The 24,927-nt window shown below is 40.9% G+C and overlaps 3 protein-coding genes across 7 annotated transcripts in view; 2 read left to right on the top strand and 1 right to left on the bottom strand.

Moving 5' to 3' along the window:
- dis3l (DIS3 like exosome 3'-5' exoribonuclease) overlaps nt 1-8,202 on the top strand; it is a 30,002-nt gene extending 21,800 nt beyond the window's left edge. For 2 of the 4 annotated variants that reach the window (XM_085410431.1, XM_085410423.1), the window contains 6 exons: nt 2,434-2,669; nt 3,854-4,008; nt 4,184-4,362; nt 4,453-4,598; nt 5,253-5,424; nt 6,991-8,192. In XM_085410431.1, coding sequence (XP_085266557.1) covers nt 2,434-2,669; nt 3,854-4,008; nt 4,184-4,362; nt 4,453-4,598; nt 5,253-5,424; nt 6,991-7,308 — 1,206 coding nt within the window. In that variant the 3' untranslated portion in view covers nt 7,309-8,192. Of the gene's footprint in view, nt 1-2,433; nt 2,670-3,853; nt 4,009-4,183; nt 4,363-4,452; nt 4,599-5,252; nt 5,425-6,990 lie in introns of all 4 variants that reach the window. The other 2 variants (XM_085410406.1, XM_085410415.1) reach the window with 2 other exon arrangements.
- A 246-nt stretch (nt 8,203-8,448) lies between these two features.
- Nucleotides 8,449-20,559, bottom strand: LOC146679305 (TIMELESS-interacting protein-like). 2 transcript variants are annotated; one of them, XM_085410449.1, is made up of 8 exons: nt 20,424-20,559; nt 17,730-17,877; nt 17,183-17,273; nt 15,673-15,748; nt 15,242-15,364; nt 15,092-15,155; nt 14,082-14,294; nt 8,449-9,046 (listed from the first exon to the last, which is right to left on the bottom strand). In XM_085410449.1, exons 2-8 carry the CDS (start codon nt 17,863-17,865, stop codon nt 8,802-8,804), a joined length of 948 nt encoding a protein of 315 aa, XP_085266575.1. In that variant the 5' UTR covers nt 17,866-17,877; nt 20,424-20,559; the 3' UTR covers nt 8,449-8,801. The 2 variants fall into 2 exon arrangements, with proteins under 2 accessions (XP_085266575.1, XP_085266567.1); XM_085410441.1 differs by lacking the exon at nt 20,424-20,559 and adding an exon at nt 20,046-20,287.
- A 2,957-nt stretch (nt 20,560-23,516) lies between these two features.
- LOC146679304 (uncharacterized) lies at nt 23,517-24,927 on the top strand. The gene has a single exon (XM_085410394.1). The coding sequence runs from the start codon at nt 24,027-24,029 to the stop codon at nt 24,894-24,896; it is 870 nt and encodes a 289-aa protein (XP_085266520.1). The 5' UTR covers nt 23,517-24,026; the 3' UTR covers nt 24,897-24,927.

Here is a 24,927-nt window from a genome sequence, read left to right as displayed (position 1 = left end):
CTTCATAGAGTATTTTGTGTGTTTTGGTAATGTGTGTACTTAACAGTAAGATTATATAAATAAAGACTGCAAACATTTAAGGTTCATGTTCTTAATTGAAAGCGTAAGCATGTTATAGCTGAGTGTCTAACCCTAACACATCGTCACTACTGACGTCTAACATACGACACAAAATGATTCAATGAATCTGAAGTGAATCAAACAAAGTAAACCGTGCACATAGCTTCAGTGGAGAGAAATCCATTCTGCACATTAAAAACTGGAACCACTATCTTTCTCGCACATTTCAGCTGCAGAAGATTCTCCCTTCTAAGCTTCTGTCTAAGTGAAAGTTTGACTTAACCTCTGTGTTTGGTCATTTTGTCAGATGACATCATGGTTAGAAAATTCAGTATCAGTCACCCCGAAACACTTCATACAGCCGAGGGGAGGAAATCAGGTCAAAAGACACCTGTGGAAAAGGGCCAGGGATTAATGATAACTAATGATTAAATGGAGATTGGTCTATAAACATGTAGTCAGTGATAATGATGACAAAGAGGTGATGATGATGTTCGGCGTCATCATGAGAATCCCCCAGCTGCCACGGTCTATTGCAGCATAACTAAGGGAGGATTCAGGGTCACCTGGTCCAGCCCTAACTATATGCTTCAGCAAAAAGGAAAGTTTGAAGCCTAATCTTGAAAGTAGAGATAGTGTCTGTCTCCTGAATCCAAACTGGAAGCTGGTTCCACAGAAGAGGGGCCTGAAAACTGAAGGCTCTGCCTCCCATTCTACTTTTAAATACTCTAGGAACAACAAGTAGGCCTGCAGAGCGAGAGCGAAGCGCTCTAATAGGGTGATATGGTACTACAAGGTCATTAAGATAAGATGGGGCCTGATTATTTAAGACCTTGTATGTGAGGAGCAGGATTTTGAATTCAATTCTGGATTTAACAGGAAGCCAATGAAGGGAAGCCAAAACAGGAGAAATATGCTCTCTCTTTCTAGTCCCTGTCAGGACTCTTGCTGCAGCATTTTGGATTAGCTGAAGGCTTTTCAGGGAGTTTTTTGGACATCCTGATAATAATGAATTACAGTCGTCCAGCCTGGAAGTAATAAATGCATAAACTAGTTTTTCAGCGTCAGTCTGAGACAGGATATTTCTAATTTTAGAGATGTTGCACAAATGGAAGAAAGCAGTCTTACATATTTGTTTAATATGTGCGTTGAACGACATGTCCTGGTCAAACATGACTCCAAGGTTCCTCACAGTGTTACTGGAGGCCAAGGTAATGCCATCCAGAGTAAGAATCTGCTTAGATACCATATTTCTAACATGTTCAGGACTCAGTACAATAACTGAATGAATTTAGACGCAGGAGTCTTCCAGGTCTTTATGTTTAGTTTGGTTTTTTGCTGTGTTATTTACTGAATTACAGATGGATACCATATATTTCTTTTCATCGATAATAAATTATAGTACGGTCTAATAGAGACGTTATTTTTAAAATCAGGCGTCTAAGCAGAACACGTTCCTCAGCAGAAAACATTTTATCAGAAAGTCATTTCAGTGAGAATATTGGAATAAAGAAACCAAGCACTCCACTGTGAAACCACTGACAGTTTTCACATTAGATCACAGCCATTTATCTACAGCGGCTGGTCGGCCATCTGTTAAAACCTCATATGGACAATTCCTGTTGTTCTATAAGATGCTCTCTAATAGGATGTCTTGGATTTATTTATTATTCAGTTATTGCATTCCTGTTATGGCTGTACGCACACAGAATATTGATATGAAGTAAAAATGATTCTCTCGGGTTGCTTCTGGGATAGTGGAAAAACCAATATATTTCTAAAAGTGTGTTTAATGATTGAGCTGCCACCCAAAAATCAAGTTCTTGTCTTGACAAAGCTGGATTATTGACCGCTGGTGAAACATCTGTTGTCCTGAAGGATAAGGACAACAGATGTTTCATCTTGATCTATTATATAAAACGGCCAAAACTGTGTTCAAATCCAAACTTTCTGGCTTCTTTTGGTTCCTGCTGAAGTGCTTTGGGTCCCCTCAGTTCATCCTTAGTCTGAGAAAAGTTTTGTTCTCTCTTTAAGGCACATTTCCTTTGAGCTAACTTAAACTCTGATTGGCTGTCCACTATAAACAAAAAGCATGAACAGCAGATCGGTGGAGTTTCTGTGCCCATGAGCAGAGCTGTGTGCCTGTTAGGGATATGTGTTCTTACTGGTATGATAGAGAGCTGAACGTAGGAAAGACAGTAGACTGTTTTCAGGTTGAGATTCATTCACATTTGGTTCTCCGTGCAGCATTTGTTCCGGTGGAATGGTGCATGTTCAACTGAGTTAAAGTAAACTGTAGTAAAATGTGGCCCACTGATGCATTTTCATATTCTTTTTCATTGAAGTCACGTTAGAAGCATTTTCCCTTTTCAGGTGGGTGCCCAGCTGGATGAGGAGAGGAACATTACGGCCCTGGTCCCTCGTCAGCCCCTGGAGGTCCATGAGACCGTGGCAGAGTGCATGATTTACGCCAACCACTGGGTGGCCCGCAAGATCCAGGAAGCTTTCCCCAACCAGGCCCTTCTAAGGTGTCACCCACCACCACAACAGGAGCTATTCAACCAGCTGGTGGACACTGCAAAGGCCAAAGGTTTCACCATTGACACCAGGTAATGTTTTTGACTGTTCAGTATAGAAACTGAGGAAATGCATATTGTAGTCCAACGCACATCATGTTCAGACACACAAGTGTGTGAACCTGAAATGTTTGATAACACGGGGACACACTCAGGTGTCACATGAGCAGTCAGACAAGAAGAAGACATGTTCCTTCAGCTCAGGTTGAGGTTGAAGCCAAATATGCTTCCAAACCAAAGACTAGAACATATGATGAAGCATATCTTGCCTTTGGCTTCAGCTTCACAACAGCTGTCGTGGCAAGGTCGGTCTCCCCGACAGAATTAGTTTCCCCTGCGTCGGGAGCACACGCTGGGCTGTCCAAATCACGGACAAACAGGATCCCACATTCTTGATTTTCAGTTCACAAACACTTCTTATAACGACTAACTACTCCTGAAACTTTGGAGGTTTTAGCTCTTTACACAGTAAAGTTACAGGATAAATATAATTATCAGGCAAAATGTCCTTCGTTTGTTAAAATAATCCCGTCTGATACCACGAGAGGACAATAAATATTTCATTTTCTGTTGTAACCCTTAAACTGAATGGTAATGTAACGACACTCAGGTTTCACTTTTTTACAAAACTAAAACATCACTACTTCCACGTCTGACTGTTTGTAATGGAGGCGGCGTAACCTGGATCCACACTCCGTGCCCAGCGAACGCTCGCCACGCAGGGGGAACACATGCTGTCGGCGATGCCGACCTCGGCACAACGCTGATCCTGCCGCAGTTTGTTCCCCGGTTCAAATCCCGGACAAACAGGATCCCACAGCTGTTTATGCTTTTAAACCCGTTTTGCACAGAGAGCAGTGTTGAATATTCTCACACGGGAACAAAACAAACAACTCAAATAATTAAAGATGGTTTGTTTTTCTGTTTTTTAAAAGAGGCAGTGATTTATTTAATTACAACCTGTAATCTATTACAGTTAACTTTTATTTGTTTAACTGTTTACAAAAGGTCTGAGGATCTGAGGCGTGGATTGAACTGCAATGGAGTTTGAAAACAAAATATGAATGTGCGGTTGGAGGATTGTGGGGGGGGGGGGGTTAAACCAACAGCAGAACCGGTCCCAGGACAAGAGACATGGTGATGCAAGTAGCTTTGTGTCACTGACTGCTGAGATGAGAGGCCTCACTCATCCCTGGTTTCTGGCTCTGTTCCTTCAGGTCCAACAAGGCTTTAGCTGCCTCACTGGACCGAGCTGTGGACCCACAGGACCCCTTGGTGAACAGGTTGTTCAGAATGATGGCCACCACTGCTATGTCACAGGCTCTGTACTTCTCCACTGGTGCTCATCCTCAAGACCAATACTACCATTATGGTACGATACCGCTGCACAGCTTTTATTGGCTGCACTAGAGTTTCAGTGTGACTGTGGGTCAGTCCATCCATCACACGTCTGCACACACTTGTCCAACGTCTGTTGTTTGTGAAGAATTATTCGACTGAGAACTAGAAAGAAGGCTAACGTGCTGATATTTGCTTCGTTGTCGTAGGTCTGGCTCTGGATCGCTACACACACTTTACCTCACCCATCCGTCGGTACGCAGACATTGTCGTGCACCGCCTTCTTACCGCAGCCCTGCACATGCAGAGGGGCGTTGTATCTGGTAAAGCACCAGCCAGTAACAAAGAAGTGGAGGAAATGGCTCACCATGTCAACAGCAAGAACAGGGTCAGGGGTGTTTTATTGTTTGTGTTTTTCAATGATTCACCTCTTACTCTATTAACAGAAGCTGTGCTGACGTCTGTGTTTCATTTGCAGGCAGCACAGGCAGCCCAAATGCGATCCACAGCACTGTTTCAGTGTCTGTTTTTCAGAGAACGAGACCCTCAGACAGACCCGTGCTGTGTGGCTGACGCTGTTGTCTACTCCATTCGAGACAACGGTGTCTTGGTGTTTATCCCAGAGTAAGAACCTTCAGTCCTGTGTTTTGTTCTGCAGTCTTCTTCTTTTCCTTTGTTTAATGGAGCTGTACAGCAGCTCACAGACGGCCAACCACTCGTGTATTTTTAATAGACGAATTCAAAGTTTATGACAATGAATGAATTTGTTGGAAGATGTAATTGCACGCTAATCAATGTATATTTAACAGTATACACGCTAGTTTTATTTTCTCTTAAAAAACCTCAAAATGAGTTTTAAATTTACTAAACTAATTCCTTAAACATTTATTGTGAGCAGGGAAAATCGGCTAAAACCCCGAATCTTTTCTCTAGCAGGCTTTAAATAAGTTAATTGCATTGCTGAAGTTGAGTCTGTGGGGAGGGACGGTGCTTTGGAGCCAGCCTTGTGTTTGTGGCACTTCTACGTTAGCTTAGCTAACCTCTGGAGGTTGCTGCTTGTTTATTGCAAGGAAAGTGTAATTTAATAACATCAGTGTTCTCCATGCTTGTGGTGTTACAGGGATATGCAATATTAACAGTTTATTAAAATGTAACCTGTGGTCATTTTGAGAAGGCTGTAGAATCCATGTAATGATTAAAATCACAGGGCACAAAGCAGGTTGAGTAATATCACTGAGTAAGTAAGGCTGCCTCTGACCACAGCCATGTTGTTCACAGGTATGGTGTGAGGGGGCCTGTGTATCTGAAGAACAAAGAGGGCCTGGTGGTGGTAGCGGGACAGGACGGCAGCTGTGATTGGCAGGGTGGCACTGTGCGAAAATACCCGGACCGCATTACCACCACCTCCAGCTGTGGCACCTCCACCTTCAAACTGTTTGACCACATCACCGTAAGTCACAGAAAACGCTAATCAATCATTTTAGAAGGTTTCCAGCAATGCAGCGCCTAAAGGCGACGATTCCAAATATATATGCATGAGTGTATATGAATCACAGGTTCATACGACTACTGGATCTTTTGTGGTCCAACATTAAGAGACGTTTTATGATCTTGTTGTGATAAAGTGTTGTGTGGTTGCTGCTTTGTTAGCTAATCTCAAGGTAACAAAACGTCAGTAAGATGAATGAGACGAAAATGATTCCTGAAAATAAATCATTTAAAGTTATTCAGTTTATTGTTTTTAAATATTATATGAAAACAAAAACATAAGTGTGGGGGGGGGGGCTCTCCTCCAAGACAAGAAATGTAATGCTTCCAGTTTGTGGCGTTTCTACACAAACCTTTTTGTAAAGGGAGATAAAAAATGACAGTGGGCGGTAATTGTTTTCACATAAACGCCTTTAAACGCTGCACGGTCGCACTCTCTCTCTCGCACTCGATAAATGATCCATTGTTGCTCTGCACACGTTTGTTACCACAAACGTCGCATGCACTTATGTCATTGTCATGAGACACTCTTGCAAACAAACTCACGGTTTAGTAACACAGTAGAGCAGCGTGTTTACGGGACAGTAACAGTAATCTAATTACCTTTTTTGCAACAGTAATCCCTTACTTTACTCGTTACTTGAAAAAAGTAATCTAATTATGCGTTGCTGCCCATCACTGGCGTCAAGTTATATTAAGTTCAGGCATGTTACACACGATGATTGTGAGGAATAAGTGCATGTGATTTAAGCAAAAAGAGCAGGAAACATTACCCTAAGGTTAGCTAACAAAAAGAAACTGAAGTAACAGTGTGTTATTCTCACATCTTTGGCTTTAAGACATGAAAAAGTGACAGAGTACTGCTGCTTCCACTGTTATCAACATCTTTTCTTTCTTTCATGGACTTATCCTGGGGTCATAAATGCCAAAGGGCAAAGGCAATGCTAACAACATAGCTTACTGATGGATGATGATGGATGACACATGTGGCCAAAACAAGATAGAAAGAAACATTAGCCCAAACACAAGTTGTCCACCACAGCATTGACTGCTGTCAAGCTATGATCATATCAAACAAAGAGATGATGATGATATTCAACAAACAAATCAACAAAACAACAACCTCACTGTGACACTTGACCGAGGTCACAGTGTTAATGAATGTTTTTCTCCCCCTCTGCTCCAGTCTCCACGTCGTGTGAATGTTAGAAAGCACAGTAAAGAAAGTTCGTGTACGGATGGATGAACGTTTGTTACATTGGATACGTGTGTGTAACATACGTATCCAATTTATCCTATTTATGAACAAAATTGTGGCACAGTCGGAAACTTCTCCACTCTACACCACTGTCTACTTAGCTGTGACGCTGCGCACAGTGCTGAGAGGACTGCTGTTATATATTACGTCACAAACCTTAAGTGGGCCTGTCTTTGCATAGCATTCCATTAGACTATTTTCAGTAGGTGCCATTACTGTGTAGTGATCGAACTGAGGAATACTGTGACTTACGTTCTCTGCTCTCTTCAGGTTCGTATTTCTGTCCACTCTTCAACTTGCCACGCTGACCGTCTAAACCTCGAGGTCATCAGCAACAAGCCTCACCACAGTGCCAAGTCCCAGCAGCCCAGCCCTCAGGGCCGCAGTCAGCTGGTCAAAGAGGTGGTGCGTCAGAATGAAGAGGCGCTGGCTCAGGAGAAGACAGCCCGGCGCCCCAAACTCTCCAAAGAGGAAAGAGAGTTTCGTCAGAGCAAAACTCCCAGTCTGTACTCTATTCTGGAAGAAATCAGAGAGTTGGCTCTGATGGATCTGGAAAGGGCTTCACGCCTCCCGGCAACAACAGCATAGAAACGCTGTAGCCCAGCTTTACCTCCAAGCAGACACTTGTGAGAACTGCACGCTGTGCGCTAACAGAACGGTGATCATTGAAGATCACTCGTGCTGAGTCATCCAGGTCATTCTTGTAGCTCCAGATTGTGTGTGGACAAACCACACGAGTGTGTGAAGTCACAGGAAAGCAAACACAATATTAAGTAAAAACATGTCCCGCCATCTTTTTAGAAACCAGAGTCAAACCGAATCAGTGGATACGTTTTGTAAAAGTTAGTTTTTAAAATCACATCAAGTTAAACTTAGTTGTAAGGAGGATAGGGAACGTGTTAATGCCAGTGAAGTGTCAGCAGTTACTTTGACAAGACCTAGTACTCACTGCAAATGTGGTTCAATCCTGCAGGAAACTAGTCAACTGCAGCAGGTTAAAGAAGTCTGGTAACAAAAGGCTTTTCTCTCAGCACCAGTGATCTCAATATCTCACTGGTGGGATCAATGTCTTGTGTAAATTAAATGTCTTGTGTTATAGAACCATTTTTGGTGAGTTCACACATATTGTACTACCTGTGACCACTTCATACAAAACCCAGCACGAGTATTGTTCTGGAGATGATAAAACGTCCACTCGTCCATTTTCTTCTGCACGTCCTGGAATCTGTCCCAGCTGTCATAGGGTGAGAGGCAGGCTCCGCCCTGGACAGGTCACCGGACTGATAAAACTTCATGTCACTCATTAGCAGACTTTAAAATAAACCCGTAGAGTAATGAACACACCTGAGGTTGGTTGTATTGGAAGTGATGTATAAAACTAGGATGTATTTATCTTATAGTTTGTATATCAAGAGCCTGTATAGAAGACACCAACACCAAGGACCTTTTTATTGTTTGAACTGGTAAATAATCAGAACCGTTTTTTGGTTTGTGGATTTTAAGATTGTTTTCTAGAACTATGAACTGTACATAACTATTTCAATATGTGTGCAGTGGCCTGTAATTAAAAATGGTGTTTTCATTAGCGCAGATGGAGCCACTTCATCGTGTTGCGTTTCATGTCCCTGCAGTAGCTTAAGAAAGAACTGTTCATAATTGAACGAGCACTTAATGCTTGGAAGAGGGTGATGGTCAGTTGACAGCTCACATACTACACACACACAGAGGCCTTTTATAGAAACATGTTTGCAACCAAAATTCTGCCAATAGTGAAACTGGAGAAAGAAGATGCATCAGAGCAGGAACTGTGGATCAGTTCAAATATTTTTCTGTAACATTAGATACCAACACATGGTAAATACGTTTAGGATTTGGACTTTTAAAAATAAGAAAAACATTTATTTCCATTGATTATAAATGTCTTTGCTAACCCAAAGCTGACGTCACAGTAGGAACATGTGCTCAAGATATAAACCACCAGAAATGCACAACATTACTCGAATGAGCAGGCACGAACATTGGGAAACCTTTAAATCTGCTCACTGCCAAAGCTTTTCAGCAGAAACTGCTGCACGTGAACTTTAATCCCCCTCTACACAGTCGTTGCTGAGCTGTTGCTCAGGGCTGAGGCCGGTCTCAGCCTCAGCGGGCTCAGAGTCTTTGGGGGGAAGCGGGCTGGTTTGTTGCGTGGAGGTGTTGTTGGAAGGCTCGAGGTCAGGATCTTCTACAGTTTCATCTCCATCAGTAGAACCTTTGATGACATTTGGTGAGGATGCAGCTGGAGGTTTGTCTCCTAACATGTCAGCAGTCTGAGAGGCTGAAGGGCCTGAAAGGGTTGAGAATTAGAAACAGTGATGGTTTCAGTCAACACAGACACACTCAGTCTACTACGATTTATAAAAGACAGGCAAAGCTGAGATAATGAAAAATGAAACTGTAAACTGCAGGGTTCAAACTCATTGTTCAGGGTCAAATTTAAGCACTTTAAGCACTTTAAGCACTTTCAAGGTCCATTATCAAGCTTTTCCAGCACATTACCAAAAAAAACAGATTGCATGTTCCACTTTGCATCACCTCAGTAAGACCATGTAAAAATTAAAACAAATCGTCTTAGGTTGACTTAAATGTTCTTTGTTCCTCTTTTGTTAAAACAGAGAAAAATGCACCACACAAAAATACTGAAAAAGGAAATGGTTGTCTTATATGCATATAGTGCACAAACTCAAAAAACTCATTTCTCTCAAAAATGCAGATGTGCAAATGTGAACAAATCAACTTGTTAGAGATGCTCATCTCCACTTGGAAAAAACAACCACACAAAAGAAGAAATCTGCACAAATGAACAAGTCTGCTCATCAGATATTGATGCTTCTTTCCTACGGGACACAACAACAGGAGACAGATGTTTGGTACTTTAACTAGTGAAGCACCCACACCACCAAAAATGAAACACTAGTTAAGTGTCGGACTAACGATTAAAGCTTTCACTTGAGTGAAGTCACTAATATTACTGCTACTGCTAAGTAATGTTAGCCAAGTTTAAAGCACACTGCATAAATCACCATGCCATAACTAACTGCTGTGCTAGCACTGCCGTACTCTATCACACTCAGTGCATTTCAATCATTTCTCCAGCAAGTTTGATAGCTAGCAAAATAATAATCATAGTTTTAAACATTAGCCTGTGTTATGTACACATACTCGAAATTATTTACTGTCATGTGACTCAAGAGTACAAATTCCTTCAGTGTCGTTTTCCAGAGGTGTGGACTCGAGTCACATGACTTGGACTCGAGTCAGACTCGAGTCATTAATTTTATGACTTTAGACTTGACTTGAAAAAATATTCTAAGACTTGTAACTTGACTTGGACTTTTACACCAATGACTTGGGACTTGAATTGGACTTGAACCGGTTTACTTGAAAAGACTTGATATTTTACCCCAAATATAAAATTTAACATGCATATTATATAGAGATTGAAAATGTGACGTCATTCACGGGTAGAACCGCAAAGGATTCTGGGAACTCGTGGCAAGCGGTACTAGCGCACGCAGGCTTTCAATTAAAATCAGTTATACAGCGATAAAAAGAAACACAAAAATGTCAAGAAGCTGTTGTATTATTAACTGCAATAGCCGGTCGCATGACAGCCACGGGAAGCCGACGGGTAAAGAGATCGGTTGTTATCGGATTACGTCGTTGAAGAGAAATTGTTCGAGCCATGTTTCCGAAGTAACAAAGACGCGACGGGTGGCCTGGATTGCAGCCATTCAAAGAGCAAATATAACGTCCCAGAACACTCCAGCTCACAGGTTAGTCTGCTCCAAACATTTACACAAAGGTCAGTCTGCTGTTGTAGTTAATGCGTCATTTTCATAACATAATTGGTGATATAGGTTACAAGCAAGTCTGGCGCTGAACAGAAATTGTCGCGCTATGCTCCTTTATTTATTGTACATAAATAGTGAATTGTCCTGACACAATATTGCGTTTCGCTTCTGTTATTATGGTACATTGACAAAAACATATGCTTTTATTCACAGGATAAAACAGTTGTTTTGTATCACTAATTGCCCAGTACGATTACAGCATACAGTATTATTGTCACTGCTACATTTCTGTGATGCTACCAGAAATTATTTCCACTACTAATTAATTACCGTTAAGCTCAAAGGTTATATTAATAAACGGATAACGAATGTGTATTTATGAAGACGATTTGTGAGACTGGTAAACTTATGATACGTACGATGGTCTTTACTTTCTACACGGTGCATTTCAAGGTCCTGTACCCATCCGTCGGTAAACTGTACCTGGGCTTGTTGCAGTGACCGGAAGTTACTAAACTTCACGAGTGTATGCGCTCACAAGAACCGTATAATTATAAATATGCATATAAATATGCTACGATGAGATAGCTGACTTCATCTAACTAGCAAATGTTGTCCAGGCTACGTTGGTGATGCAGTTTTTTTAATGTATATGATATTTTTGTCATGCGATTTTAAAGCCGGTGTTGTGCCAAAAAGTGATTGTCTGCCAAAAACTGATTTCCAGTGTTTCTGTGTATTTTTTATGTGTAATATCTTTACGTATGTTCGTAAATAGACTTCGGTGAACAGGGGATACAAAGGGGTTACATAAAGAATTAAAAAATTATCTGTTTTTTAAGTATCTTTACAACTTGTACTTACATTATAACCAATCCGGTCCTTTATCCCCACTTAAAATATTTTTACAGAACTATTGTAATATTTGCTGCCATTTCTGCTGTCCTGTTGGGCAACTTACTCTTACAAAATACATTTTTAATGTTAATGAGATTTTTTTTACTGCATAAATAAAGGTTATATAAAAGTCGCTGCCAAAAACTGATTGCGGCTTGTATCTTGCTACACGAATGTTGTTTGTGGCTCAAGATGACTTTATGTCATCCATAAGGGATGCATTTGACATATGTTTAACATATTATAGCCCAACAAGTTACTTATAGCACTTTAAATATGAGCAATCGCTTTTTGGCAAATACCGGAAATCAGTTTTTGGCAGACAATCACTTTTTGGCACAACACCGGTCCTACAACCGCATCCAAGAATAACATGCAGCTTATCTCAGAACTGTCGGTGAAAATTATTCTTGGAGCTAGGTTTAATTGAGCTGCATTTTAAAGAGGTGCAATTTCACAATTTGTGTATATTTTCTAAGTTCACTATTTTGTCATGTGTTGAGAAAAACACAGATTTAAAAATTACATGGTCTAATATTTACATTTAGCATAACTGCAACATACTTTTTTTTTTTTTTTTTTTTAAAGACTCGAAAGGACTTGAAATTCAAAGTTTCAGACTTGTGACTTTACTTGGACTTTTACACCAGTGACTTGAGACTCGACTCTGACTTGCCTGACATTACTTGAGACTTGACTTGAGACTTGAGGATAAAGACTTGAGACTTACTTGAGACTTGCAAAACAATGACTTGGTCCCACCTCTGTCGTTTTCCATCGAACACTCATTAAAACAGCACGAACCCTGAAACTGCTTATTAAAATAATATGTATGTAAATAATAGTATGTTGCATTATAAAAAATTAAGCTTTTGACTGCCCTCCAGAGTTCACGTTAACTTCAGATCTCTGGAAGCTACACTACCCGAACGATGTCAGCTGTTTAGTTTCTATACTGGACAGAAAAAAAAAAGGGGGGGGGGGGTGGATTGGCTCCTCTTAAGGAGGACTAATGACTAAAATGTGAAAGTTTAAAGTCGATGAGTAAATCATGCTCGGGTAATACAATGGAAACGGTCTCATATCACCATCTAGTGTTATAAACTGTAAACATTTTTATGGGTGAAGGCTCATAATAGAGACCGATCAACAGGTCATTTTCTTTTCTATGGGTCTCATTTAAATCACATTACATCATTTCTGCGGTAAATGAGGACCCTGAAGAACGATTTAATGTCACTGTTAAAGATTTGTAGACAATAGATCGCAGACAGCTGGCTCCGCTTTAACTAAAGAGGAAGTAAAAACAGTTTGGATCACAAGTGTAAGGCAAAAACAAAAATACTACGCCTAATTGAAGCTGACATCAGACAGGCAGTAAAGAAATCAATGTTTTCTACATGCTTTGCCTCTTATTACCAAACTCCACACTAATGTGAGGAATCTCTGGTGGTTTGGACGAACTGTGCAATACGGGAACTCGTCACTCGACCTTCAGGGTTTCTGGTGGATATATACACTAGATCCACTTCACTATATTGTAAGGAGTATTCACTCACCACCCATCATCCAAATCATTGAATTCAGGTGATCCAGTAACTTCCACAGCTGTATAGAATCAAGCACCTAGGCATGCAGACTGCTGCTACTAAGTGGAAGTGTTTGGGAACGACAGCAACTCAGCCATCAAGTGGTGGATCACGTAAAATCCCAGAGTGGGGGTCAGTGGATACTGAGGCGCACAGAGGTTGCTAATTTTCTGTGGAGTCCATCGCTCCAAACTTCACGTGGTCTCCAGATTAGCTAAAGAACAGTGCACAGAGCTTCGTGGAATCCATTTCCATGGCCGAGCAGCTGTAGTCCAAGCCTTACATCACAGAGTGCAACGCAAAGCAATGGGACACAGCGGTGTAAAGCACGCCGCCACTGGACTCTAGAACAGGAGAGATGCAGTCTATGGAGCGACGGATCACAGTTCTCAATCTGGAAAGCCGATAGACAAGTCAACTTAGCAGTTGCCAGGACAACAGAGCTCCAGGTTTGGTGGCAGGGGGATTTCGGTGCGGGGTTGTTTTTCAGAAGTTGGGCTCAGTCTCTTCGTTCCAGTGAAAGGAACTCTTAATGCTTCAGCATACAAAGACATTTTGGCTCCCGACTTTAAGGGAACAGTTTGGGGATGGCTTCTTCCTGTTCCAGCATGACTGGGCACCAGTGCACAAAGCAAGGTCCACAAAGACATGAACTCTGGCATGGGAGTCCTGACCAGAACACCACTGGGATGAATGAGAGCAGAGACTTGGAGCCAGGCCTTCAACATCAGTGTCTGACCTTACAAATGGTCATAAACTCCCATAAACACTCCCAGAAGAGTTGAAGCTGATATAGCTGCACAGGCGGACGTCGTGAATGGGATGTCACTCGAGTTCATATGAGTGTGGGGGCAGATGAGCAAACACTTTTGGCAATATACTGTACATTCAATGTTTTGCTTTTTGTATTTTCATATAAAGTTAATACACCAATGAAGCTAGATGATCCTTATGAACCTTCGCTGGATGTTTTGTAGCAGAATCATTAATTATTTCTGTTATATTGTGTCCCAGCTGTATGATACATTTTTGCCATTCTTACCAATTTGCTGCTGGCGTGCGAGCCTCTTTTCCAGGGCCCGCTGTCTGTTCAGCTCAATGCGTTTCTGCTGCTCTTCGGTCAGAGAGGGAGTAGGTGGGGGAGCGAGGGCTTCGGCAATCTGCCCTTGGGGAGCATTAATAAAACTCTCTCTGCTGAACAGATCAGGATCCCCAAATGTTTCCAGTTCACGTTGTACCTCTTCGTCACCAGCACCTGAACACAATTTCAAGCAGTGCTGATAATTAAGTCCTGTGGAATATGGCAAGTATTTCCTATGTGCACCTGCAGGTGTGAATCCACCGTAGGGCTGTTCGATACAACGATATATACGGTTTGACGATATAAAAACGTCTATTTCATTTTACGCTATCGTTTGTTTCGTGGTGTCGCAAAATAAACTGTTTACGGCAATATTTCTTCATGGTTCTGATGTCACTGTAGTAAAGTTCTCTTTTTCTCTTATATATAATATAACCACACTACGGACGGACAAGCGCCTGTTTTTATGCGTTGTCGTTAGCAACAACGACGGTAAAACCATCGCGTGTCCGCTTGTTTATGTTCCACATAAACCTTTCAGAATAAAGCTCAGGATCCTGTTGAGGCTTTTCAAAATAAACGGAATCACGTGAAAGAGCAGAGTGTTTACGGGTGAGAAGTAAAACAGAGCTGCCAGGTGCTAAAAAATAAACCTTAGACTCAAACGTTAGAACAGGCTTTCCCCCGCAGCACGCCGTGTAATAAATACTCAAAGAAAACGGCGCCGTTACAACTCATGTCTAAAAATGTATCGTTTCATGCATCGTTAAAACACTCGACTCCAGCTACATGACGCGCAGCTGGAAACACTTCACGCAAGTCGAGATTCACAGAATTGACAGAAAATGTTACATTTTTGTGATTTATATCGTTATCGGACGATAGAATTCTTATATCGGGAGATGAGACTCTGGTCATATCGCACAGCCCTAGTCCACCGTATCCCCATCAGTAATGATTTTTCTTCTTACCATCTGTACTTGTAAAATCTTCATGTGTCAGGGGCATGTCCAGTCGTATTCGTTTAAGACATGTCTATAGAAGAATGAGTAAAAAATTACAAATTCTGAACATTAGGAATCCCACACGCTTGCAGGAAATATTCTACTGCTTCCTCTCACCTGCACTTCCTTTTTGCTGCCGAGCCTTTCCACTTTGTCAATAAAATCTTCAAATTGCAATTTGGGGTACAACCTGTGGGCCCAGTTCTCCATCTTCTGCATCAGCAGCCGCAGGTCTGCAGCCTAATGGGGCAAACATCAAAAACAGTGAGTAGTGATATGAAAGAGGGCTGTGTGTGATAGGACGCTTCTTCTTCCCACTAAAAAATGACTTCCAGTCATTGGAACAAAAGACATCTTAATTTGGTAAACCAACCTCTGGTTCCCCTCACTCATTTTTGACCACGACAGAAAGGGCAACTTTTGACCTTTTAGTCTCAAACCAAATTTAGGACATCTAATTAAAAGCTGACAGGCCAAACAGATTTAGCTCAAAAACCAATGTTCATTCACATCTGGTAATTGGTGGGACAGATGTTATCATATCCTACCTCGTGTCCTTTGCCTTTGAACTGGATATTGTCAAAGAGAGTGCCCAGAGCTGGAAGCCCTCGATCTGATATCAGCCTGGGAAAAAATATTAAGACTAAGTTAAACCATTAATGGATTACAAGCAGGGTTAGCAGCACATCCAGGCGTATTTGGCTTATCCAATTCAGGATCGTGGATGGCTGAAGCCTATCCCAGCAGCCAGGTCGCCAGCCTGTCACAGGGCCAACACAGACAGACCCTCTGAATGGAAATGTCAGTGCCTTCAGATGTACCATGTTCAGAAGGCAGTAGCTTGTTGGGGGGGTAGGGTGTTTGGTTTTCAGGGTGCCCACAACCTTTCTTTTCCCACCTGTTTGTACATAAGGCAGTATAATGAGAAATAGTCAAATTTCTCCATCGCATTATTTATGCGATTTTATTTATTTTATATATATATATATATATATATATATATATATATATATATATATATATATATATATATATATATATATATATCTCTATATATCTATATCTAGATATCTATATATATATATATATATATATCTATATATCTAGATATCTATATCTATATCTATCTATATATCTAGATATCTATATCTATATCTATATCTAGATATCTATATCTATATATCTATATCTAGATATCTATATCTATATATCTATATCTAGATATCTATATATCTATATAGCAAAGTTGCAATTAATTTGAATATTTTATCAAATGAAAATCTATGTTTTTCTTTAATACAGCTTGCAAGTTTTATCCTAAGTATAATCGACGTTCTTACTTAAAAGCTTATTTAACATCCTTTGATTTAGTATAACTTAGTTCTGTCCAGGAACATTGTGAACAGAACAGTAACAGAGGAGTGCCACTGGGACACCCACTGGGAGACTACTGGGAACGAGCCTGACTTATGGTTGGCAATACTAACCAGGTTCACACTATAGGTGTACAGAGACTGGAAACATCTTTCTCACACACATCCAGGGATGTCTCCAACGCTCTGACAATTTTCAGTCTGGGAATTTTGCCCATCCAAATGATGAAAACAACAATGGTATTAGAGTCTTTCTTCTTTAAATGACTGGCAGAGTGAAGCTGCACCATCATCACACAGATGCAGTCATTTGTACCCGCCGCTAAAGCGTAAGAAGACGCTGCAGTACTCTGCGAAACGACAGGTGTCGCCACTCAGATAATATCACATCACTTTTTTTGTGCAAAGTTCTTTCCACAAACTTACGTTTTCAAACATTTGCAACAACTCTGTGTGTCAGTGTGTCTCTGAGCCTCTGTGCACGATTATTAGTGAAACGGTGATAAAAACCAGTGCAGTCACAGACTCGTGTTCAACCTGGCTGCAACACTGACAGTCTGCACACGTCAATCAATGATTTTGGCCTCCTTGTGTCCCAGCTCACACAAGATGACATCAAATTCCTATTTAAATGCGCATTTTAATGCATTTCAACCCTCTGTCGTGATATAAATGTCTTTGCTACCTGTGGGAGTCCAGCTTGGGTTGGGGTCTCTTCACGCCTCTCCTTTTAGCAGTAGGGACATCAGCCAGCTGTGATACCTCACCTTCATCTCCTGCATTGAAAACACATGACAACAGGATGTGTTTCTAACTCATTCTGTTGGCAGCGTGGCAAACTTCAAGCTTATCTTTAAATCCAGACAAATTATAGACTGGAGGTTACAGAAGAAATGTGCTGGTTTGAACAGTATCTGATAGGTTTCATTTGCTCACGCAAACAAAAACATGTGTTGTTATTGTTAGAAACATCCAGTCTCAGAGAGATGCTGAAAAACCAGTTCATGCATTTGTTAATTCTAGGCTGAACTAACAAATTCATTATTATCAAGCTGTTCCAAAAAGCTTTGTGGAAGGACTATGAGAGGTTGTATTTCTCCCACATTAGCCTTTTTTCCTGAATCTTATTTTTCTATGATTCTTCATTAAACCATGAATTTAAAATACAAAGTTCTGAATCATCACATCTTAAAGACCTCATAGTAATCCTGTAAGAGCACAGCAGCATCTACCATCTGCAAAAGGGTCTCCTTCCTCCTGGCCTCCCCGGCCTGGGGAGTGTGGTGGTGGGAGTGGGGGGAAAGCTTCATCCTCTATGCCGTCATAGTCAGGAATGTCCTGTGGGCTATTTTCCTGTGGGTCAACCATGGTGAGTCGGTCCTGGAGACAAAGTAAAAGAGGTGTGAGCCCCAGTCGTCAACAGCATCAGCATTAAGTTACATGAATTTAACTGCAAGTTGAAAAAATGACATTTATTTCTGTAAGAGTAATTCTTTACTGTGTTACAACATCAACATGAAAACCTAAAAAACTGGCATTTACTTTTTTCTTTTTTTACATCAACAGGAGGAGCTGTACAGACACTCATCCCACCTGGAATTATACCCCAAATTCAGAAATGTACTATTATGATACATTAATGGTCCATTATGTTTGTTTCACAGTTATATACATAATACAATTTATAGATTTGTATATATTTACATTCTATCAGGGATGAACTGGTTGTGAACCTTTGAGCTGATAATGACATTTAAAAGTTACAATTTGGATGAATTATTACTGCGATACTTCTTTTGGACTCTGTAGTACCACAGAAATATCATTAAAGTAACAGGTTTGTTTTAAAGTCTTTCAGCTGTTCCGTAAGCATCATCGTCATCATCATTTATACACTTTAAAAACACACCTGGCAGACCGAAGTGCTGCACAATACAAATGTAGTAATAAAATAGCAAAAAACAAACATAGCAATAAAGTAAACTCTTGAGCCAAAATGATGTGACACAACTAGGGCTGCCACAAACGATTATTTTGATAGTCGACTAGTCACCGATTATTTATGCGATTAGTCGACTAATCAGATCATCATCCACTGGACGTAAAACTACAGCTTATTGCACCAGCAGCATCTGCTCTTATATAACTATCATTAGCTTACAGCTTTAAGCTTTTAAGGTGCTAACTAAAAATAAAGACAAGATGATAGTTTATTCAATTTTAATGAAATTTGCAGATTGTTTCGGTGAAGTTTAATAAACTCCTTGCTATCTAAACTATAACAGGACAACGGAGTATATTCTCCAGCATCTCACACTTCTGATAATCAGTTGTCTGCTTGACGTTTATTCAGCTGTGTAAAAACTATAACTTTAATCTCAGCCAAACCGATTTACTCAGGAACAAATAAAATACTAAAAAAAAAAAAAAAGCCAAACAACAACATTTTTAATTTATCTAAGTGACTCATATATATTTAACCTGAGTAGCGAAAGACGGCGGTGGGTTTGAAAACAATTTGCCGGGAGTCCGGTGTTCTCACCGTGCTAGTGACCTAGCCCCCGGCTCGCTATCGAGCTAGTGGGTAACAGACGTCTCCGAAAACGTCGGAGCGCTTTTGAAAATATGTGGTGTCCTGATAAACTGAGCCGATATTTGAGGTTTACACAGCTACATTCTCGGCTGAAAATATGTTAAACGTTTATTATTCTTTCTGGGTCACAAAATAAGAGTAATATTAAAACTAACTAGCTGCCGCCATTGTTGGAAACTGAGCTGGGCCGCGCTATGAATTCTGGGACACAGCCTGGTTCTTCTTCTTCGGGGTTTAACGGCAGCTGGCATCCTTGTACATGCAGTGCTGCCATCTTCTGTTTCAGTCCGTTATTACACTCTTAAATCCTGCTACTTATTCCTGCGTCTTTTGAGATCTTACAAAGCTTCAAACGACGCGTCGACTATTAAATCAGTCGTCGACGATTTTGATAGTCGACGTAATCGTGACTAGTCGACAAATCGTGGCAGCCCTAGACACAACACAGACACAAAAGGAAATCTTCTACATTGTTTTGCTGTTCACACAAGTTCTAATGCTACCCTTTGTTTCTGGAAGGAGACGATTTTCTGTCCAGTATTAAAGTTCAAAGAACAGGGTATCCGTCTCCAGTGGGCTGCTAAACAAGTTTACCAGAAAAATCAGACCCACGGTCATGTTGTGTCACTTTGAGTGATTAGTCAGCAGCAATAACAGGGAATGACAAACTGACAGACTTTGGATATAAAACAAACAATTTAAACATTTAGAAGTTAAACATCTTCTCGGATTCCTTTTGCTGCACATGTCTATGTATGTATTTGCTGTACAGTGTCATTTGTTTGGAACATTAATCTTGATGTATACATAAACATTTGATTTAAAAAACGTGTTTAAAAATGAACACTGACACAATTAAACAACACTGGTGCACGGTGACTGCAAACAGAAGCAGCTGCTTGTATCCTCCTGTGGATACAAACCAGCAAGAACTCATCAGATCTCTGTCACTTACCATTAATGAAGTTTGGCTTTTATTAATAAACAGAGAGCACGGATATCGGGCAGGTATCACTTCGTCTGGGCCCTTAATGGGGTCGTCCGTGAAGCGGACACGTCAGTAGCTCGCAGGCGCAGCCACAGGAAGGTGGCAAACTAAACAGGCTGCTGATCGGACCCAAACCGCTCGGCTCTGCAGGATTTCACGGTCAGAGCCGCAGCAGCAGGACACCATGATGTTAGCGGCTACAGTTTAGACAGAACCAAACTGAGAGACTTTGGGTAAGCTATGAATAATGTAAGCTAACTGCTGTCAGATGAAGGAGCTCTAAAGTGTGACAAGAACATGACACAGCAGCTCTGTTTAAAATGAAAGGAAACGTTATTGTCATACCTGTTATGAGCAGTCGACAGAGAAACACGACAACTTTCAGCTTCAGCCGCTGAGATGCGCCTTTTTTCCCTCCACAGGAACGAATGAACGCCTCCTTCCTCGTGGTTGTTATTAGCGCTCAGCAAACAGCAACATGGTGCATTAGCGCCACCAAATGGACAAGTCAAATTCTGTCAAACAATTTCGCCTGAAAAATGAAATATGGCCTGATAGCTTTCACCCAGGGGCGATTCTAGGATCAGAGCTTTGGGGGTGCTGAGCACCCAGAGAGCTGCCCAACCAGGCAAGATCAACTTTACTCATCACGATGAGACGTCTTCCCCGTCTCGTCAGTCCCTGCATCCCTACATGTCTCCAGTCGTCCTCTGTCTGTCTCCTCGGTGCATTTAAACCCCTGTACCTCGCTGTCCTCATCGTCTGTTGTCCTCGCCCCATGTCTGTGCAAGTCTGCAAATTTCTTTATTAAATCACAAGATTCTTAACTTCATCAAGTCTCTCTGTGCCTGGGTCCTCGTCATGATACATGACATCACTGTTTTGCAACTTTGCCTATGGTACAATGGATGAAAAGATCTTTACTGCAGATACTACTATGGCTCTGTAGATTTTTTTACATTTTATTTTCACCTATGTCGCCTCACCTTGACTGGCACATCTGTCTATCACTTTTTGGTAGTCAACTCTCTCAAGCAGTTAAACGGTTTCCGTTGTGCCTGTCACTGCTCCCTGTCTGTTTGCTTACCTGGTTCTTCCTGACCTTGTACTTTCTCCTCACGTTCCCCTCTTTCCTCTGTCCCTCTTTGGACTGACAATCATACACAAATAGATTATATTCAATTAGATGAACAAATTACATTAATATGAAAAAAAATACTGTTAAGATCACTAATAAAAAGTCCTCTCTCAGTGCGTTTTCACCACAAGGCAAATAACCAAACCACGTGTTCATCTAATAAAAGATGTACATTTGTCCGCAGGCTACGGACAATTTTAAGTTTTACATTTTAAATATGCTATATAAAATTCAACGGGAGCAACAGGACGGTCAAATGTCACTGATTCTACTACAGAGTAGGACGGGTTGTAGGGTTGCAAACATCGTGAGAAAACAGTTTCAACACTGCAGGGGCGCACCTTGGACCAAGGGCAGGACACCTGCTATGAAAGGATGCTGAGAACCACAGGTGAGGCCAAATCAAAAGAGGAAAAATCCGTGGAAAGCAAGTCCACAGACACGTCGCAGCAGGATAACAGGCACCTTTATGATACGTAGCTGCACAAAGTAATATGGAGGTCACAGACATAGCGGGCTGGGAAAACATGGAATAAAACACGAGGAGGAGAAACGAGGCATGGGGACTGGCAGATACACAGAGGGGACACACAGGGGGTGAAGTCACGAGGGGAAATCAAATAAGCAACATCTTAACAGAACAACCGAGGGACCCTAAAACTGACATCAAACAACAACAATACAAGACACACAAAAAACCAGGTAGAAGTCCCGGGACCATGACATGCAGCTGGTTACATATGGTTAAAATGATTCAAATGCAGTAAGTGTGCACGTTTCTCATTTCAATATAGTCCATAGCTTGATTACTGTCTGTAGCCCACATGATTAAACTATTTACTTACACAAAACATGTGAGTTTAGATTCTATCTACTGTATAGTAAATAAATATGTAGCCCAACAAGTATAAAATCCAGAAAGCTACACAACATGGGCGGTTCATTTACAAACACAGGTCTAACTTGAGTTTCACACAGTTTTTATTAGAAAACAATCAAATTGTTAAATGCTTAAAGTACACAAAATGTCAGAAATCTGCACCGTCATGAACACAAATTTAAAGCTAATTTTTCGTGATTTGTTGATTAACCCTCCGAGGTCTAAATCCCACGTTGTGCACATCAACATCACACATTTGTACAAATAAAGTTTATAACAAAGACATGTTCAATATTAAGCTCTGGAAACAGCTTGTTGTTTTGTTGCCATAGCGATGCCTCCAGGGAAAAATTAGGGAGCAGAGCAAGAATGAGAGCATATTAGTGGATATATGCTTTGATAACTTTGCCTAACAACCATAAAGAAATGTTTTATATTTTGTGTGTGTGTCCTCATTATTGAGCTTTAATCCTGCATGAAGGCCGAGATGAATCTCTTAGAGTAGAACTTTACAGGAACTATCAGAATAAATGAAAATAATAACACTTTGACTGCTTTAGTCTTTTAGATTCACTTCTGTCTGTTTTGTTTTGTCTCCATTTAAAAGATATCAAACTCTGAGCAAATGTAAAAAGAATCTCTGCACATTCCACAGTCTTTGCTGCTAAAGTGACATCACAGCATTTAAGCATGTTTTGAATGAAAACATCAGCATATGAACACAAAACTGAAGAGACACTGCAACCGTATGAAAGCAGACCACTATTTAGTGACATTTCGACGTTTCCCTGAGGATTAACTGCTCTGTAATTTACCAAGAACTCAAGTAAGCTCAAATTTCACTTTATAAACTTAAGAGCATTTACTTAAATATATAAAGCCTGATTTTCCTGCCTGCCAGGACAGTATTTATGTACTTTACATTGTGCAAGACTAGACTATATTTTCCATCATAGAGAGGATGATGTGGATCTATTATTCAGGAAAACAAATGTACATAAATGAGAAAATGTTCTTAATCATATCTCAGAGTGACAGAAGCTCTTTTTAACACGATTATTTCTGAGACTATTTTGTTCATTTAGGAAAATAGAGAAGACTTAAGTCTTGTTCTCAAACAAACTATTAGAATTTCTGAGAACCTGAGGCTGCGTCCACATTTCTGAAAGCGCAGCTTTGTCTCTGCATTTGGGCCTTTCTTCCACACCTAAACAGCAGATTGAGTCACTGAAAGGTGAGATTTTTAAAAACGACGTTTTTGTGTTTAGGTGTGGACGAGGAAAACGGACATTTACTCAGGTAATGTCAAAAGTGTGCGCCGCTGTTGACGCTGTGGCCACGTTAGTGTTTACATGAGATCAGTTTCTACAATGGCAGCTGTAGACAACATACTGTGTCTGTTCATCTTAGTATCTGCAGTTTTGACACACTTACATATACACACACAGTTACTGTGCCTCCATTTAGAAACACAGAGGCATCAGACGTGGCTTCTACATTCAACACAGACGCTCTCCCAACCCAAATCCTGACGTCGGTTTGGAATAAATGTCATTTTAAAAAAATGACATTTATGTATGCTGTAAGATTTGGCGTGTTCTTGACAGCGTTTCACTTTGTTTTTAGCGTTTAGATGTGGAAGGAGATGTTTTTTCAAAACTGCACATGTGGACTGGATTTCTTTTAAACGAAAAAGGAAAACGTGCGTTTTCAAACATAGGCGTGTACGTTCGGACGCAGCCTAAAGTCATCACAAAAAAAGCAAATTCTCTGAACATTCTTAGTTGAGGTTTACTGATCATTGTTGTTTTGTGTTCCTTGTAGTCAAAATGAGTGCAAGTGGAGACGGACCACAAAATAACCAAAACGGTAAGCACATGTCCTCAGTCTAGAAATTGATGAAAAACTGATTTTCAGCAGATAGTTGTGGATGTTAATTAAAAGATTTAATGATCTTGCAGGCCAACAGGTTAACCCACAAAGGTTTGCAAATGGAGATCAGCAACCTGCTAATGAACCAGTTAATGGAGGCTTCGTGAACAATCTGTATCTCGCTCTCCGTGATATTCGTTGGTTTCTGCATGAGCTAATAGCTTCAGCACTGGGACAATATGATGACTTCTACGGTAGCGATGACGATGACGATGACGACAATGTCAACGCTCAAAATATTAATGTGAGGGACAATAATGCCAATGCTGACAACAATGAACAGCACCAGGATCGTAATGCTGTGGTTGTTGGTGGCATTGAAAATGAGGAGGCATTTGAAGACCGTGTAGATGTTCACCAGTACATCCCAGAAGAGGACCCTCAGCCAGGTGTTTCCAGGAGGAGGTCTAGAGAGCTGGATGAAGAAGATGTGGAACCAAACAAAAGAATCAGATGGAGCGATGATGACTCTGACTTCTTCTCTGCCTCTGACACTGATAGCGAGGGCTGTCCTCATGTTGGTAATATTGCCGATGAGGACATCAATCAGCAGGTAACAGAAGAAGCACCGCAGCCTGGTGGATCCACGAAAAGGTCCAGAGAGGAAGATGTTGACGAAGAAGGTCGTAATAGCAAAAAATCCAGGCTTGCACACTCTGATTCGGGGACCAGCTCAACTGTGTGCGACCACTCTGAGAGCAGCAGTGATGAACTTTTTGAAGATGTGCACGAAGAGCTTGACAACCATGAAGCTGGAGGCTCGAGGAAGCGTTCCCGAGAGGACTTTGAGGAAGAAGAGGAATACTTGCCGGCATGCAAATTTCAGAGGTGTTCAAATGAGTCCAGCAGCAGCAGTGATGAAGACTAACACTATTTCGACGGGTTTCTTCAGTATCCTT

This window comes from Rhamphochromis longiceps, linkage group LG1 (assembly GCF_057381845.1).
Source record: "Rhamphochromis longiceps isolate RC_006_pf linkage group LG1, R_longiceps_female_GT1.1, whole genome shotgun sequence".
Lineage (NCBI taxonomy): Eukaryota > Metazoa > Chordata > Actinopteri > Cichliformes > Cichlidae > Rhamphochromis > Rhamphochromis longiceps.
This window is presented reverse-complemented; position numbering and strand designations above follow the sequence as displayed.